Here is a 16649-nt window from a genome sequence, read left to right on the forward strand (position 1 = left end):
ACATGTACAATTTAGTACATTCACAGTGTTGTGCAACCATCACCTCTGCCTAGTTCCAGTCCAGTTTTATCACCCCAAAAGGAAACCCCACACCCATTGAACAGTCACTCCCCATTTCCTCCCCTTCTGCCACCCGTTCCCTAGCAAACACTAGTCTGATTTACCGAATCTGGATGTTTCATATAATCATACAACACACGACTTTTTGTATTTGGTTTCTTTCACATCATTCATCCATGTTGTAGCATGTATCAGTCTTTCATTCCTTGTTAGGTTTGAATGCCAACCGAAATAGGTGGCCATTGGGTTCTTTCCACCCTTTGACTATTGTGATGAGTGCTTCTGTGAACATTACTGGACAAGTACTTGTTTGAATTCTTGTTTTCATTTCTTTGGGTGCATACCTAAGAGTAGAATTTCTGAGTTGTATGGTAATTCTATGTTTAACTTTTTGAGGATCCTGCAGACTGATTTCCATAAGCACTTACACCATTTTATATTCCTACTGGGAGTGTTCAATGGTTCCAATTTCTTCACATCCTCACAAATATTTACTTTCTATTATTTTGTTATTATTACGGCCAACCTACTGGGTTGCAAAGTGGTGTTTAGTTGTGGTTTTGACTAGCATTTCACTATGACTAATGATGTTGAGCATCTTTTTGTGTGCTTGTTGGCCATTTTTAAACTTCTTTTCGAAATGTGTATTCAAAGAAGTGTATTCAAACTCCTTTACCCATTTTTTAATTTGTTGTCTTTTTATTTGGTTGCAGGAGTTCTTTATATATTCTGGAAATTAGATTTATCAGATACATTATTTTCAAATATTTTCTTCTTTTTTTTTAAGATTTTATTTATTTATTTACTTATGAGAGGGAACGAACAGAGGGAGGGGCAGGGGAAGAAGGAGAAGCAGACTCCCACTGAGCAGGGAGCCTCATACCAGGCTCTCCGTCCCAGAACCCTGGGATCATGACCTGAGCTAAAGTCAGTGGCTCCCCCACCCCATCAGATATATTATTTGCAAATATCTTCTTCTGTTTAGTAGGTTACCTTTTTGTTTTATTGATGGTTTCCTTTACTGTGCAAAAGTTTTTTAGTTTGATGTAGTCCCAAAAGTTTAATTTTGCTTTTGTTTCCCTTGCCAAGGAGACATACCCATAAATATGTTGCTAAAGCCAATGTCCAAGAGAGTATTACCTATATTTTCTTCTAGGAGTTTCATACTCAGTTCTCACAGTTAGGACTTTATTTTATCTTTGTATCTGTTGTAAGCAAACAGCCCAGTTTTATCTTTCTGAATGTAGCTGTCCAGGTGTATATTCTTGGCTATATAGGCATGGGTTTATTTTTGAGGTCTCTATCTTCTCTTGTTGATCTGTGTGTCTGTTTTTATACCAGTGCTATATAGTTTCAGTTAATATAACTTTGAAGTGTATCTTGAAATCTGGGGTTGTGATGTCTGTAACTTTTTTCTTTCTCAAGGTTGCTTTGGCTATTCAGGATCTGTTGTGGTTCCATACGAATTTTGGGGGTTATTTGTTTAAATTCTATGGGAAAAAACTATTGGTATTTTGATAGGGATTGCATTGAATCTGTACATTGCCTTTGGTAATATGGACATTTTAATAATATTAATTCTTCTCAGCCATGAGCATAGGATAGTTTTCCATTTGTGTCATCCTCATTTTCTTTCATCAGTGTCCTAGAGTTTTCAGAATACAGGTCTCTCACCTCTGGGTTAAATTTATTCCTAGCTATTTTATTCTTCTTGGTGCAATTTTACACTCTAACCTTACACCTAAAGGTCTAGTAAAGGAAGTCCAAAGATAATAGAGGAGAGATGTAATAATTAGAATGAAAATAAATGAAGTTGAAATTAAAAGGCAATTGAAAAAATCAATGAAATCTAGAGCTGGTTCTTTGAAAAAATAGACAAAATTGATAAACCTTTAGCCAGACTCAAAAAAAAAAAGAGAAGATTCAAGGAAATAAAATCAGAAGTAAAAGAGGAGAAATAACAACTGATGCCACAGAAATACAAGGGTTATAACAAAGCTATGAAAAGTTATATACCAACAAATTGGACAACCTAGAAGAAATGGGTAAATTCTTATAAACTTAAACAGTCTTCCAAATCTGAATCAGGAAGAAATAGAAAATTTGAATAGGTCCACTGCTAGAAACAACATTGAATCAGTAATCAAAAAATTACCAACAAACCAAAGTCTAGGACCAGACCTTCACAGGTGAATTCTACCAAGCATCTAAAGCAGAATTACTGCCCATTCTCAGATGATTCCAGAAAATAAAAGAGCTTCCAGACTCATTCTATGAGGCCAGAATTACCCTGATACTGAAATCAAACAAAAACACTACAAAAAAGAAAACTACACCTGAAGAACACAAGTGTAAAAATCTTCAACAAAATATTAGCAAACCAGATTTAACAATGCATTAACAGTATCACTCACTGCTATCCCTGGGATTTATTGCAGAGATGCAGGGACGGTTCAATATTCATAAATCAATCAGTGTGATACATCACAAGACAGGATGTGGAAATACATACCATATAATCTTAAAAGATGCAGAACAAAGGGAGAAATTGGAGGGGGAGACAAACCATGAGAGAATGTGGACTCTGAGAAACAAACTGAGGGTTTTGGAGGTGGGAGGTTGGGTGAGCCTAGAGGTGGGTATTATGGAGGGCACGTATTGCATGGAGCACTGGGTGTGGTGCATAAACAATTCTGGAACACTGAAAAGAAGTAAAACAAAAATTTTAAAATGCATTTGACAAAATATAATATTCATGATAAAAACTCTCAACAAATTAGGTTTAGAGAGGATGTACTTTAACATAATAAAGGTCATATATGAAAAAGCCCACAGCTAACATACTCAGAAGTGAAAAACCAGAAGACTTTTCCCTCTAAGATCAGGAAAAAGACAAGGATGTTAGCTGTCACCACTTTTATTTAACATAGTACAGGAAGCCCTAGCTACAACTATCAGTCAAGACAAGAAAAAGAAATAAAAGTCATGGAAATTGGTAATGAAGAAGTAAATCCATCACTATTTGCCAGTGATATGATAATATATAAGATAACTCTAAAGACACCACTAAAAAATTATTAGAAGTAATAAATGAATTCAGAAAAGTTGGAGACAAAATTAATATACAGAAATCTCTTGCATCTCCATCCACTAATAACAAAGTAGCAGAAAGAGAAATTAAGAAAACAGTTCCATTTATAATTCAGCACCATTTTTTGAAAAGACTATCCTAGGGTGCCTGGGTGGCTCAGTGGGTTAAAGCCTCTGCCTTTGGCTCAGGTCATGATCTCAGGGTCCTGGGATCAAGCCCCGCATCTGGCTCTCTGCTCGGCGGGGAGCCTGCTTCCTTCTCTCTGCCTACTTGTGATCTCTGTCTGTCAAATAAATAAATAAAATCTTAAAAAAAAAAAAAGACTTTTCTTTATTGAATTGCCTTAGCATCTTTGTTGAAGATCAGTTGACTAATGAATTGAATCTATTTCTTGGCCTTCTTTTCTCTTTCATTGATTTCTTATGTATCTTTCCATTAATATCCCCCCAACTTGATTGTGTTATTGTATTAAGTCTTTCATCAGTCAGGTAACTAGTTGTACATTCTCCAATTTTTTTTTTCTTTTTGAGATTGCTTTGTCTCCTCCAGATCCCTTGTATTTCTATGTAAATTTAAAATCCACTGGTAAGTTTTTATTTTAAAAAGTCTTCTTTGGATTTTAGTTTACATTGCATGATTGCATAATCTATAGATCAATGTAGAGAGAATTTTCTCTTTCATCGTATGTTGTGGACATGTTATAGTTCCCTATTTAGGTGATATCTTCTTCTGTGATGTCTCTTGGAAGTGTTTTGTAGTTTTCAGTGTCTTAAATTTATTCATAAGTTTCTTATATTATCTGATGCTATTATAAATGATCTTTTTATTTCATTTTCCAAACAGTTGTTGCTAGGATATAGAAGTGCAATTGATTTTTGCATGTTAACTGTATACCTCTATGGCCTTGCAAAATTTATTAGGTGTCGTATTCCACAGATCTAAATTAAATTAGGTCACGTTTATTAATGGGTTGTTCAGCCAATATTCTGTATTGTTGTTTCCCCTCTGTTTTAGTACTTAAGAATAGACCATTATCTTCTGGCCTCCATAGTATCTGATGAGAAGTCAGTTGTCATTTATGTTATTTTTCCCCTGCCGTTATTGTAATGATTTTTTTTTTATCTTTGGTTTTCAAAGATACTGTGTTTTGACTCTGTTTGTGTCTGTTTGACTCTTATGTGTTTTGTTGCAGTTTTCTTTGAATTTTGACTCTGATGTGTTTTGTTGTAGTTTTCTTTGAATTTATTCTTGCTTGGGATTCATTGAGATTCTTGGATCTGCATGTTTATTTTTTCTTCCTAATTTTTACAAAAATTTTTAGCCATCATATCTTCAGATATTATTTTTTTCTGCCCCAGTCTTCTCCACTCCTCTCCTTCTGGTACTCTAATTTCACTTGTATTATATGATTTCAAATTCTTTTGTTTTTTTAATCTGTGCTTTTCAGATTGAATATTTTCATGATTCTAGTTTTGAATTCAGTCTTTTCTGTAGTGTCTAATCAGCTCTTAATCTCACCTAGTAAATTTTTCATTTCAAATATATTTTTACTTCTAAATTTTTTTTTTAGTAGTTCCATTTTTCTGCTGAGGCTCCGTACCTCTTCATTCATTACAACCAACTTCTTTCACTCATTGGGCAATTATAATCATGACTTAAAACTACTTGCCTGGCCTTCTTGTTTATAATTTGGCATATAAGAGGCTTAGACATAATCACTTCCACCCTAACAACGAGAAAAAAGCTGAACAAACTGGATATCAGCACATCTTCTTAGATCTTTTAAAGAACTGAAGTCACAGGGCAAACTCCTGCCCCCCAAATTGGAGTTAGATAGCCAGTTGCAGAGAATCATATCTGACCAGAGCAGAGACCAACCCACGAGCAGAAATGGCCCCTGGAGTCAGTACTGGGGTAGAAAAACTTAAATTACATTTGATGAATTTCTGGTGGTTCAGTATCAACAAGCTTCAAGTGTAACTTCAAGGGGGCTCAGTCCTAGAGGAACTTGACACTTTTTGAGTTTTACCTCCGGGAACTGAATCAGGTTCTCGTGGTGAAGATTAGAGAAAATCCCTTCTCCCATGCAGGAGGGTATGGGAGTGAGAGAGGTAGCTGTTTTAAAATACATCCAGAGCATTCTGTCCTTAGAAAGACTTGTCTCAACAGAAACTATCTTTCCAGAGCCCAACTGACCTGGGAATCCAACTCCAGTCTTCTTTAGCCTTCCACATGGGGGAAGGGAAATACGCAACTTACCATTCATTATTAGAGAGTTTCAAATTAGAACAATGAAATAACACTACATACCTATAAGAATGGATGAAAGTTGAAACACTGACAACACCAAATATTAGGGAAGATGTAGAGCAACTGGAGCTCTCATTTGTTGCTGGTAGGAATGCAAAATGGTACAACTAGTTCAAAAGACAATTTGGCAAAAAAAAAAAAAAAAAAAAAGACAATTTGGCAGTTTCATATAAATCTAAACATATTCTTACAGTATAATCCAACTGTAATGCTCTTTGGCATTTATTCAGATTAGTTGAAAACATGTCTGCACAAAAACCTACACACAGTATTTTTGGCAGCTTTTTCCATAATTCTTAAAATTTGGAAGGAACCATCATGTCCTTCATCAGATGAATGGATTAAAAAAATTATATATCCATACAGTGGAATATTATTCAGCAATAAAAAGAAATGAACAAACCACAGAAAGTGAAAGAGGAACTTGAAAGTATATTGCTAAGTGAAAGACCCAATCTAAAGGACTGCCTACTACTATCTGATTCCAACCGTATGACGTTCTGGAAAAGGAAAAACTACGGAGACATTGAAAAGATCAGTGGTTGCCAGAGGTTCAGGGGGATTTAGAGAAGAACAAATAGTTAGAGCATAAGAGATATTTAGGGACAAGAAACTATTCTCGATGATTTGTGATGATGGACACATACCATTATACATTTGTTAAAGACCATACGGTGTGTACCACCAAGAGTGAATCTTAATAATGTAAACTATGGATTTTAGTTAATAATAAGTGTCAATATTGGTTCATCAATGCTCAAAAAAATAAGTCTATTAATTATTTTTTAAAAAGGAAGTATATGCCTACTAATTCTGACATCTGAGTTATCTTGGAGTCCATTTCTATAGATTGCTTTTATCTCATTATTGTAAGTTATACTTTCCTGCTTCTTTGCATTTCTAATGCATGTTCTTTGATTCTTGAAACATTTGTTCAATGCATTTTGTCCAGTTTTATAGTTTTCAGGAAGACAAATCCATTACCAATTCCTCTGTTGTGGTAGAAGTTAAAATAGTGGTTTTCAGCCATGGTTGTACATTAAAATCTTCTGAGGAACTTTAAAACTTACTGGTGCTGAATGAGGCCCAGGTATGGGTAATTTTTTTTTTTTTTAAGTTCTCCAAGTAATTAACAGGGTTAGGCTGTTACGTATGCTGTTCCTAGCATTCTTCTAGGAAGAGTGGTAATTGAAATATGGTTTGTCTTCACTGGAGTCAGGTTGCATCTGCCAGTGGAAGGAGCGTCTTTTTTATATTTGTACTTTAGAACTGCTAAAGGGTTTAGTGGGACCCTAGAATCTAATTTGCAGCGACTAGTCTAGACCTCAAGTCTAGAGGGTCATGGAATTGTTCTTAGCTTTTATTGAGATTTTAAGATCATAAAATGTTATTTTCAACTGTATCACTGCTTTTTATGCTCTAGAAGAGGGAAAGAGTTTGAAATAGATTGCATAGCCATCATTTCCTACTCAAAGATCTCTTTACAATAATGAGTTATTTACACAAAACATTATGAAGTTTGCATTTTTACAAAGAGGTACTCATCTATAAAACTTCTTGATCTGGTATTCCTTCAGTATAATATGTATGCATTGTTTATATGTGAACCTTAATAGATTAAGCTATATTTTTCTTAATAAAGTAGAACTACTTTCTGAAAACATATTGTTTATTTATAATATTTAATTTGATACTTTTTATTTCCTGTTTTGCAAGGTTTGGGCAGACTTCCAATGTTACTGTAATTATTGATATAAGCACAATGCATTATAGATTTTATATATGTGTGTATATATAAGTATATTAATATATACATATATATAAATATAAATATATAAATATGTATATATATATAGAGAGAGAGAACATACCCATTTTTTTCAGGAAATAAGTTTATCCCAAAGTGCATTTTGTTATTATCTGATACGTGCTCCTAAAGGATTAACTCTTCCCTTAAATTATTTTTTACCATCTTAAACTTTCCAATGTGCTTCATGGTCCCCTACCATCTGAAATAGAGTATACCAAACCTAATTTAGCCTTTTCAAAATGACTTATCATTATGCATTTTATTTATGTACTCAAGGGTTTAATACCCTGGTATTCCATGCTATTAAAAATGTCTAGAGGGGCGCCTGGGCACAGTTGGTTAAGTGCCTGACTGTTGATTTTGGCTCAGGTTGTGATCTTGTGGATTTTGAGATAAGCCCGAGTTGGACTCTGCACTTAGCAGAGAGTCTTCTTCAGATTCTCTCTCCCTCTGCTCCTCCCCCCAGACAAATAGATTAATTTTTAATCTATTTGTCTGTTTTTATGGGAATGTTTTAGGTTTATGTTCTTAAGGTTTATCTAGGTTTATATTTTGTTTCAGTAACAAGTTCTCTGCTAATTGCCTAGTACATCTACTTATATATATCATGTATATTTTGTAATTCTGCTTTTCCCTTTGTCTCATTTATTCTTTTAATATGCTGTGTTTTGAAAAGTAAATATAGATCATCTTTATGTATAAAGGAAGCTTTTAAAATACTCTACCAAAAGTACAGTCTAAGAACTTAAAGAATAATTGTTAAATAAACATTTGTGAAGGGACCATTTTCTTCAAGGCACATAGATAATATATCAGATATTTAGATCCTGTACTGAGGATTTGAGGATAACTTGGATAGGCATGTATAAAATATTTTAATAAATGTATTATGAATATATTATAACAACTATGTTAATAATAAATGTTATATATTATAAATACTACAGTAAGTACTATTCTGATTTTATTATATATTTTATCATATTATACGAATACAATTTGTAATATATTTTTATAGTATAATAAGTTTGTACTATAATGAATACTATTTAGCAATTTAAGTATTTAATGGTGAACACAGATAAAGGAACATTTAACTCTGTAAAGTGTTGATGAATACCCATTTTGAATGCTCAAGAGGCTTTTTTCAACCTTCTAGCTATTTGCTAAATTTTGAATAGTCAATAATGCCAAATAAGTGAATTTTTAAAAATTGGGAGTAAATATACAAAATTTGTTTTACAAACATATATACCAAAGTAGTAATATCTATATTACTCACCCTAAGTTTGAATTTGTAAATTTAATATTTTTTTAATATATGTCTTTTGCTCCAAATTAAGTGGTGCTGCCATCAGGTGGCAGTCATACCTTAGTTATGGCCACAAAATACATTTAATAGACTTAAACTCATTACGCATTGCCATAGCACAAAATTATGGCAGGAGAAAAATTAGACAAAGAATTTTATGTGGGTGCATAGAGGAAAGGAAAGGTTTTCTGTTAACAGGGAGTCTTTATGCAGAAGAGATAAGTGGTTTGAAGCATAAGATTTGGAATTTCTTAAATCTTTATTTGAATCCAATATTAATCACTTGCTAGCTATGTTATCTTGCCAAGTAACTAACCACTTTGTCCCTGTTTCCTCACTTATTAAATGAAGACATATCCACTTCATAGGGTTTTCCTACAGCTTAAATAACAATGAAAAGAGGGGCACCTGGGTGGCTCAGTGGTTGGGCGTCTGCCTTTGGTTGGTTCATGATCCCAGGGCCCTGCGATTGAGTCCTGTGTTGGGCTCCTTGCTCAGCAGTGAGCCTGCTTCTCCCTCTCCCACTCCGCTAGCTTGTGCTCTCTCTCTCTCTCTCTCTGTCAAATAAATAAAATCTTAAAAAAGGAAGGAAGGAAGGAAGGGAATTCAGGGTCCTATTGGAGTCAGAAAATGCTTCTTAAATAAATTAACAATGAAAAGTGCTTATCATAGAGACTGGTAGATAGGATGCTGTCAGGAAATGATAGTTATGAGGTGCCTGAGAGGCTCAGTCGGTTAAGCATCCAAGTCTTGGTTTCAGCTCAGGTCATGATGTCAGGGTCTTGTGATTGAACCCTACATCATGTGAGCTCCACACTCCAGGGATTCTTTCCCTCTCCCTCATCGTCCGCCTCTGCCCCCACCCCTGTGCATGGTCTCTCTCTCTCAAATGAATAAAATCTTTAAAAACAAAAAAAGAAACGATAGTTATGAATCACAGTAGGTAAGGAGAGAAGGAAAACCTACTGGTTAGTGTTGCAGGCCCATCTAGAACTTCAGGAATCCAGAAGGCTTCAGGCTTCTGTTCTTCACACATTATAGCCCTCAGCGGGAAATATCTCTCAACGATAGAAAGTACAGACACAAATTGCATCCTTCTCATAGATGCCTCTCACATCATCCTCTCCTTAACTCCCTCACTGACTTGTTCCTCTAAAGACCCAGTCTCATCTGCTTAGGGAAGCAAGTTTATTTAGTAAGTCAGAAATTTAATTGGCCAAATCTTGATGTCAAATAAAACATATCTCCAGTTTATGTTTAAGACCAAAGAACTTTAATTCCTATTCTCTTTTAGAGAAGAATCTTAGATGCAATATAATCTTGGGATGTATTATGTTCTCCTCCCTGTACCTTCCAAGCAAAACATCTTTTCCATGTCCTTACTGTTGCCTCATATTGCTCCAGTAACTGACAGCCTTTCCTTGAATAATTAAAAATGAAAGGATCACAATACAAATATGATGAAAGAAATATTCAGCTAGCCAGTACTTACCAAGCACTTGCTTCTGTAACATACCCAGGTAAATGTTTTGGGGGATAACGAAGATCATCAAAACATAGCTCATACTCTAAAGAACATTATACATTAGGAGTGAAGACAATTCACATATATGGTTATTTTAAGGAAAAATATGATGAATGTTATAATGGCAATTATAATAGCTTACATATGTATATACTTACCAGACTACAAACTGCTGTCACAGACATTATCCTGTTTATTCTTCATAGTAACCCCAAATGTAGAACAAGTATCAGGTATATTTTGAAAAATGAGACTCATTTTCAAATTTCAGAGGTAAAATGCCTCAGAGTCACAATACCAGTAGGTTGGTTAGTCAGTTCAGTTGGCATCTACTTACATACCTGGCACACAGCATGATGTAAGTGCTGGCTGATTCTTACCATTTTTAACCATGTGCTGAGATAGTGTGCTGAGCACTGTTCTTCCTACTGAGGCATAAGGGTCAATGAGACAAACTGAATCCCTGTCTTGAAGAGGATAAATCATGGATCCATAATGTAAACCTAAATTTCTCACTTTACATTTTATTGTTTCTTTTATTTCATGAAATACTAAAATATAGTACTTAGGCAACGTTGAGGAGGGAGATTATAGGGGTGGTTATGAGAGGTCTAATGGAGAGAGGTTTATTTTCCTACCAGCAATTGACCTTTTGATTGTACCATGTTATTCATATTCCCTTTTGAATTTTTTCAGGTACGCAGATTTTCTGAAGCATTCTTTTGTTTTGAACATCCAAGAGAAGCTGCCATTGCATACCAGGAACTTCAGTGAGTAGAGCAGATCCATACTTAAAATGATTTCACCTCCTTTTATGTAAGATACCTATCTCAGAATTTATCACATAGAATATATGAGATTTATAATAGAAGAAATTAGAATTTAAAGTTCAGAAATTCCCTATTTCAACAATTGGGTTTAATTTTATGAATTACATCATGGAATACCCATACCCTATAAAGAAGCATATTTTCCTATTGTCCACACCCCCTATATCAGACTTACTAGAACCTTGGTGGTCCCGTACATCTCTGGTTCCAGCCTTGTATCTTTATTTTCACAGGTCAGAATCTCTTACGTTCATCATTATATGTTACAGATTTTCACCAGTGATCTGACTGGCACTGCCTTTTGTTATGTAAATGATTTATAGTAAAATACCCAGAATAGATGCCCTCCTACTCATGTTTAGATCTGGTTTTCTTTGGCTTTAAAGAATGTTTTGAGAATGTTATGCTGAGCAAAAGAAGTCAGACATAAAGAGTAAATATATGATTCTATTTGTATGAAGTTCTGGCACAGGCAAAAACTATGGTGAATGAAAAAAAGAGCAGTGGTTGTCTTTGACTCAGGATGGGACTTTGACTAGAACGACATGAGAGAACTCTGAGTAGATGGAAATATTCTGTATCATGTATCCATTTGTCAGACTCATAGAGCGAAAATTCATATATTTCAAAGAATGTGAATTTCACCTCAAGAAACTGGAAATAATAATAGAGTGTGGGGCATGGACAGTGAGTACAGGTGTAGATAAAGCAAGAAGAGCAAAATATTAATTGTTGAAGCTGAGTGATGGGATTTATTACACTATTCTTTTAATTCGTTCGAAATTTTCCATAAGAAAAGCTTTTTTTTTTTTTTTTTAAGTATTATGCATTAGGGGCACCTGGGTGGCTCAGTCTTTAAGCATCTGCATTCGGCTCACGTCATAATCCCAGGGACTGAGCCCTGCATTGGGCTCCCCGCTTTGTGGGAAGCCTGCTTCTCCCTCTCCCACTCCCCCTGCTTCTGTTCCCTCTCTGGCTGTGTCTCTCACTGTCAAATAAATAAATAAAATCTTCAAAAAAAAAAAAAGTATCATGCATTAGAAAGTTATCTACCTTATTTAAAATAGCTCTTAATGTTATTTACCAATATATCTTAAGTATAACAGTAGAATGGAATATATTTTTTCCAATAGTATCATCAGTCATTAGTAGGCAGTTGGAGCTTTTGACATTTCTCTTATATGCTATTCCCAGCAAATTAGTAAATTCAGACATTAAGCATAAATGACTCATTTTGAAATAACATTAAAATGTGTAGGAGAATATAATAGATATTTGTTTATCAACAAACCATAATTTTATAAGTCAAGTCAACTATTTATTGTCATCAAACCATAATTTTCATTGTAGCTGTTTTTATCTCTGACCAAAGAGCTCTTTCCTAAGGAGGTTATATCTTGAGGACTGCAAGAGGATAGGAATGGTCAGGGAAAGAAGAGGAAAGGGTGGAGTCTATAAAGTAGAATTCAGTATAATTTTTTTAAATTATAGTCTGACATAAATATTTTTCAGTGCTCAGAGTCATCTGCAGATGTGCACCGCCATCAAAAATACTTCCTTCTGCAGTTCTCTCCCACCTCTGCCTATTGAATGTAGTGAATTAGATGGAGATCTCCATTCATTACCTATTATCTTTGAAGATAGGTATTTAGATTCAGTTATTGAAGGTAAGTATAATCTAAAATATGTATGTAGTTTGTGTCATTTGCTGTATATTCTTCCTAATATATATAAAACCATTCCCTAATGTGGAGCCATTTTTCCCCTCCAATTTTATTTATGTTTGAGGATATTAGAAGGTTGTAGTCAGTAAATGTAGTCTTAATCATTTGAGTTCTCACACCTTGTTTTAAACCTGAATCTTTTTTTCTTTGGATAAAAGACTTAGATGCACCCTGGATGGGAATACAGAATCTTCAGAGATCAGAGTCCAGTAGAATGGATAAATATGAGACTGAAGAAAGCTCTATAGCGGGACTTTCTAGCCCAGAGTTGAAAGTCAGACCTGCTGGTGCCTCCAATTTTTGGTATGCAGAAGGTGAAAAGCAGCTAACAAAATCTCTAAAAGGAAAGAATGAAGAATCAAATAAATCCAAGGTTAAGGTTACTAAGCTCATGAAAACAATGAAACCTGAAAACACCAAAAAAATTATAAAACAGAACTCTAAGGATTCTGTGGTTTTAGTAGGCTACAAATGTTTGAAAAATACAGCATCAAATGATCTCTTTAAATGCTTTGAAGGCAATCCTTCGCATAGTCAGAAGGAAGGTCTGGATCCCACAATATGTGGATATAATTTTGACCTAAAGACCTACGTCAGACAGACAAGCCAAAAGGAAGCTAGCTTTTTACCAACAAATACAGAGAGAACTGAAAAAAAGTCTCCAGATATTGAAAATATGCAACCAGACCTATTTGATCCTTTGAACTCTGGCAGCCTAAATCTTTGTGCAAATTTGTCCATTTCAGGTAAACTTGATATCTCCCAGGATGATAGTGAAATTTCACAAGTGGAACACAGTGTGGCATCCAGAAGTTCATCAGACGATTGCCCTGATCATCAAACAACCCCATCTTCAGGAGCTAGAACAATTGAAGTAAAGCCCTGTGATAAGGATCCTTTCAGTGGAGAGAAAATAACTGTTAAAATAGGACCTTGGACAGAGCTTCGACCAGATGAACTATTTGTGGATAATTTACAACTCCCCAACTTTGAGTCCTTAGAATCTAATGGTAAATCTAAATCTATAGAAATAACACTTGAAAAGGAAGCTTTGCAGGAAGCAAAGTGCTGTTCTATTGGAGACTCATTAGCTAAGTTAAGAAGTAACCAACCTGCTTCTGCAAAAGAATATCATGTTGTAGTAAGTGGAGATACAATTAAGTTACCAGATAATAATGCCACGTATGCCTCATCTAGATTTTCAGATTCAGGTGTTGAAAGTGAACCAAGTTCTTTTGCAACACATCCAAACCCTGATGTAGTATTTGAAACTGTGCAAGGACAAGGTCCTTACAATAACGAAAGATTATTTCCTCAGCTTTTGGTGAAACCTGATTGTAATGTAAAATTTTCATTAGGAAGTCATTGTACTGAGAGTACAAGTGCTTTAAGTGAAATACAGTCATCTTTGACATCCATAAACTCTCTGCCTTCTGATGATGAACTGTCACCTGATGAAAATTCTAAGAAATCTGTTGTGCCTGAATGCCACCTAAGTGATAGCAAAACTGTGTTAAATCTAGGACCAGTTGACTTGCCAAAATGCGACAATAGTAAAAAATCAAGTATTATTTTGCAACAACAGAGTGTCGTATTTTCAGGGCATTTGGACAATGAAACTATAGCAATACATTCCTTAAATTCAAGCACTAAAGACCCTTTGCAATTTGTTTTTTCAGATGAACATACTTCCTGTGATGTGAAAAGTAGTTGCATCTCCAAACCTAACTTGGACACTATGTGTAAAGACTCCCAGAGTCCTGATAAATCTAGTAACTCTTCAGGGACAGCAATTACATTAAACTCAACACTGGTTTGTTTAGGTGCCCCTTGTGCTGTTTCAGGTTCTGTTTCTACTAATACAGAAGTTAGAGAAGAGGAAACTGTGAAAAGAAAAAATGACGATACCTTAAATCTCAAAGATATAAATTCAGAAGCCCAAACAGTTAAAAATGAAACTCACCTGGGTACAAATGATCCTCTTTCAGCCAGTCCTGATATGGTAAAGCAAGGGCTTGTGGAAAATTATTTTGGCTCTCACAGCAGTACGGAGATTTCTGACATATGTGCGGTTAGCTATAGCAACTCAGTTAGCCCTCAGAAGAAAATTTCTGAAAAAGAAATTAGTAATCTTCTTCAGGAACAGGGTAAAGAGGATGAGGAGGAAGAGCAGGATCAACAAATGGTTCAAAATGGGTATTACGAAGAAGCAGATTATTCAGCTTTGGATGAAAAAGTAAATGCTCACTATACAAACAGAGATGCACTAGAAGAAGAAAGACTTATAAATTCTGAAAAAATAAACAGTGACTACCTGAAGGATGGTGTAAATATGCCTGCTGTCTGTACTTCTGGTTGTTTGTCCTTCCCATCTGCACCACGAGAATCTCCTTGTAGTGTTAAGTGTTCTTCTAAAAGTAAATTTGATGCCATTACAAAACAGCCATGTAGGACTTCTAACAACTTCACTTCATCAGTTTCCTGGTATGAGAATTCACCAAAGCCTCAAATTCAAGCGTAAGTAATGGAGCACCATAACATGTGCTACCAAATGTATGTATAAAAAATCTGTCTATCTGTATCTATGTCTCTGATAACATATCTATTTCATGTTTTCTGGTTTCTGTAATACAAAAAGTGCTTCTTTGATTACCTTTCTAAAAATGGAGAAATGAATTCAGTGTGCTCTTTGAAGACCTGTAGTTCTCCATCTGATTGTCTTGTTCTATAAGCTAGACATTTTGATACAAATTTTCCATCAGTGGTTATGTTAGATGTATGGAATAACTGGGGTTAAAACTCTTATTTTCATCAGTACCTCATTTCTCCACCATTAACTCTCAGATGGGTTAGGTTCTGCCACAAGTGCATGTGGCAATATTAGATAATGAATAATAAATTAGTAGAAACTTGCTCCACCTACCAGACCCAGGTTATCTCAGCTAAATCTGTGGTTTCCTGGCTCGATATTTCATGGACCAGTTCAATACTCAGAAAAATTTTGAGGATGATAGAGGTTTATTAGCATGGCACTGGTTCTCAAACTATTCTACTACCTTATTCCAATTGGAATTATAATCCTTGGAGTGAAAGATCTAGGCATGTCTATAATAGATTTTCCAAGTTCCTAGATTATTCTGATTTCTATATATAACTAAGACCTCATAGTGCCCACAGCTAGTGAACCGATGAGGTGATAATGGCCTATTAAAGAACTGTAATATGCTAGAAGACTGAAGGTTATACCACCTGCTGGCTACCTCAGACTTTTCTGAGTTATTGATAAGAACAATTTATGTCTTCATCCAGAGTACTCTACTCCATTTAGTAGAATTCATCAGCTTCCGTGAGTTTTACTTTTATCAGTTCAAATGATACAGTGTTAAAATTGTTAATAATTTTTGATGTTTGCAACCCCAAGTTGCTTAGACTTGTTACTCATTCAAAATGAGTATATGCCACCAATTATATGTAGTCATATCCCCCTCCTGGTTCTGTTCCTTTCTATTGGTATTTCTAGAGGAAAAATAGAAATAACTTAATCTACTCAGAACTGTAACTACCATTCTCAGTGTTACACTTTAAGTAGACTAGCTCCTTACTTTCCATTTATGTAAGATTAAAAAGCAGCAAACAGGCTCAGGTTTGATTACAGAATAAGCATCAGATTGTCATCCTTCCAGTACTTTCCCAGCTTTTCTATATAATATAAAACTTTATAGGAAGTGTAGTTTCACTCCTAATATTTTCTTAGTTGATTTCAAGTTTAAAACACTATTTCAAGTGATTTCAGATTTGAAGTATTGTTTGTATTTGATCAGAGTATATACTAACAGTAGCAAAGAAAATTACTCTCTGGTTTCTAAATCATTTAGGTGGTGTCACATATTTTCATTATTTTAAAACCAAAGATTACCTCTTCTGCTGTTTCCTAAATTCAGCATGTTGTCTTTTTCATTCTAAAAACTGAATATAAAACTTAGTAAG

The 16649-nt window shown here is 34.7% G+C and overlaps 1 protein-coding gene across 9 annotated transcripts in view; it reads left to right on the plus strand.

Moving 5' to 3' along the window:
- FAM135A (family with sequence similarity 135 member A) overlaps nt 1–16649 on the plus strand; it is a 131869-nt gene that overhangs the window by 86682 nt on the left and 28538 nt on the right. For 4 of the 9 annotated variants that reach the window (XM_032340398.1, XM_032340389.1, XM_032340390.1 and 1 more), the window contains 3 exons: nt 10805–10878; nt 12451–12605; nt 12821–15179. In XM_032340398.1, coding sequence (XP_032196289.1) covers nt 10805–10878; nt 12451–12605; nt 12821–15179 — 2588 coding nt within the window. The remainder of the gene's footprint in view (nt 1–10804; nt 10879–12450; nt 12606–12820; nt 15180–16649) is intronic. The other 5 variants (XM_032340397.1, XM_032340395.1, XM_032340393.1 and 2 more) reach the window with 3 other exon arrangements.

Source organism: Mustela erminea, chromosome 4 (assembly GCF_009829155.1).
Source record: "Mustela erminea isolate mMusErm1 chromosome 4, mMusErm1.Pri, whole genome shotgun sequence".
Classification (NCBI taxonomy): Eukaryota; Metazoa; Chordata; class Mammalia; order Carnivora; family Mustelidae; genus Mustela; species Mustela erminea.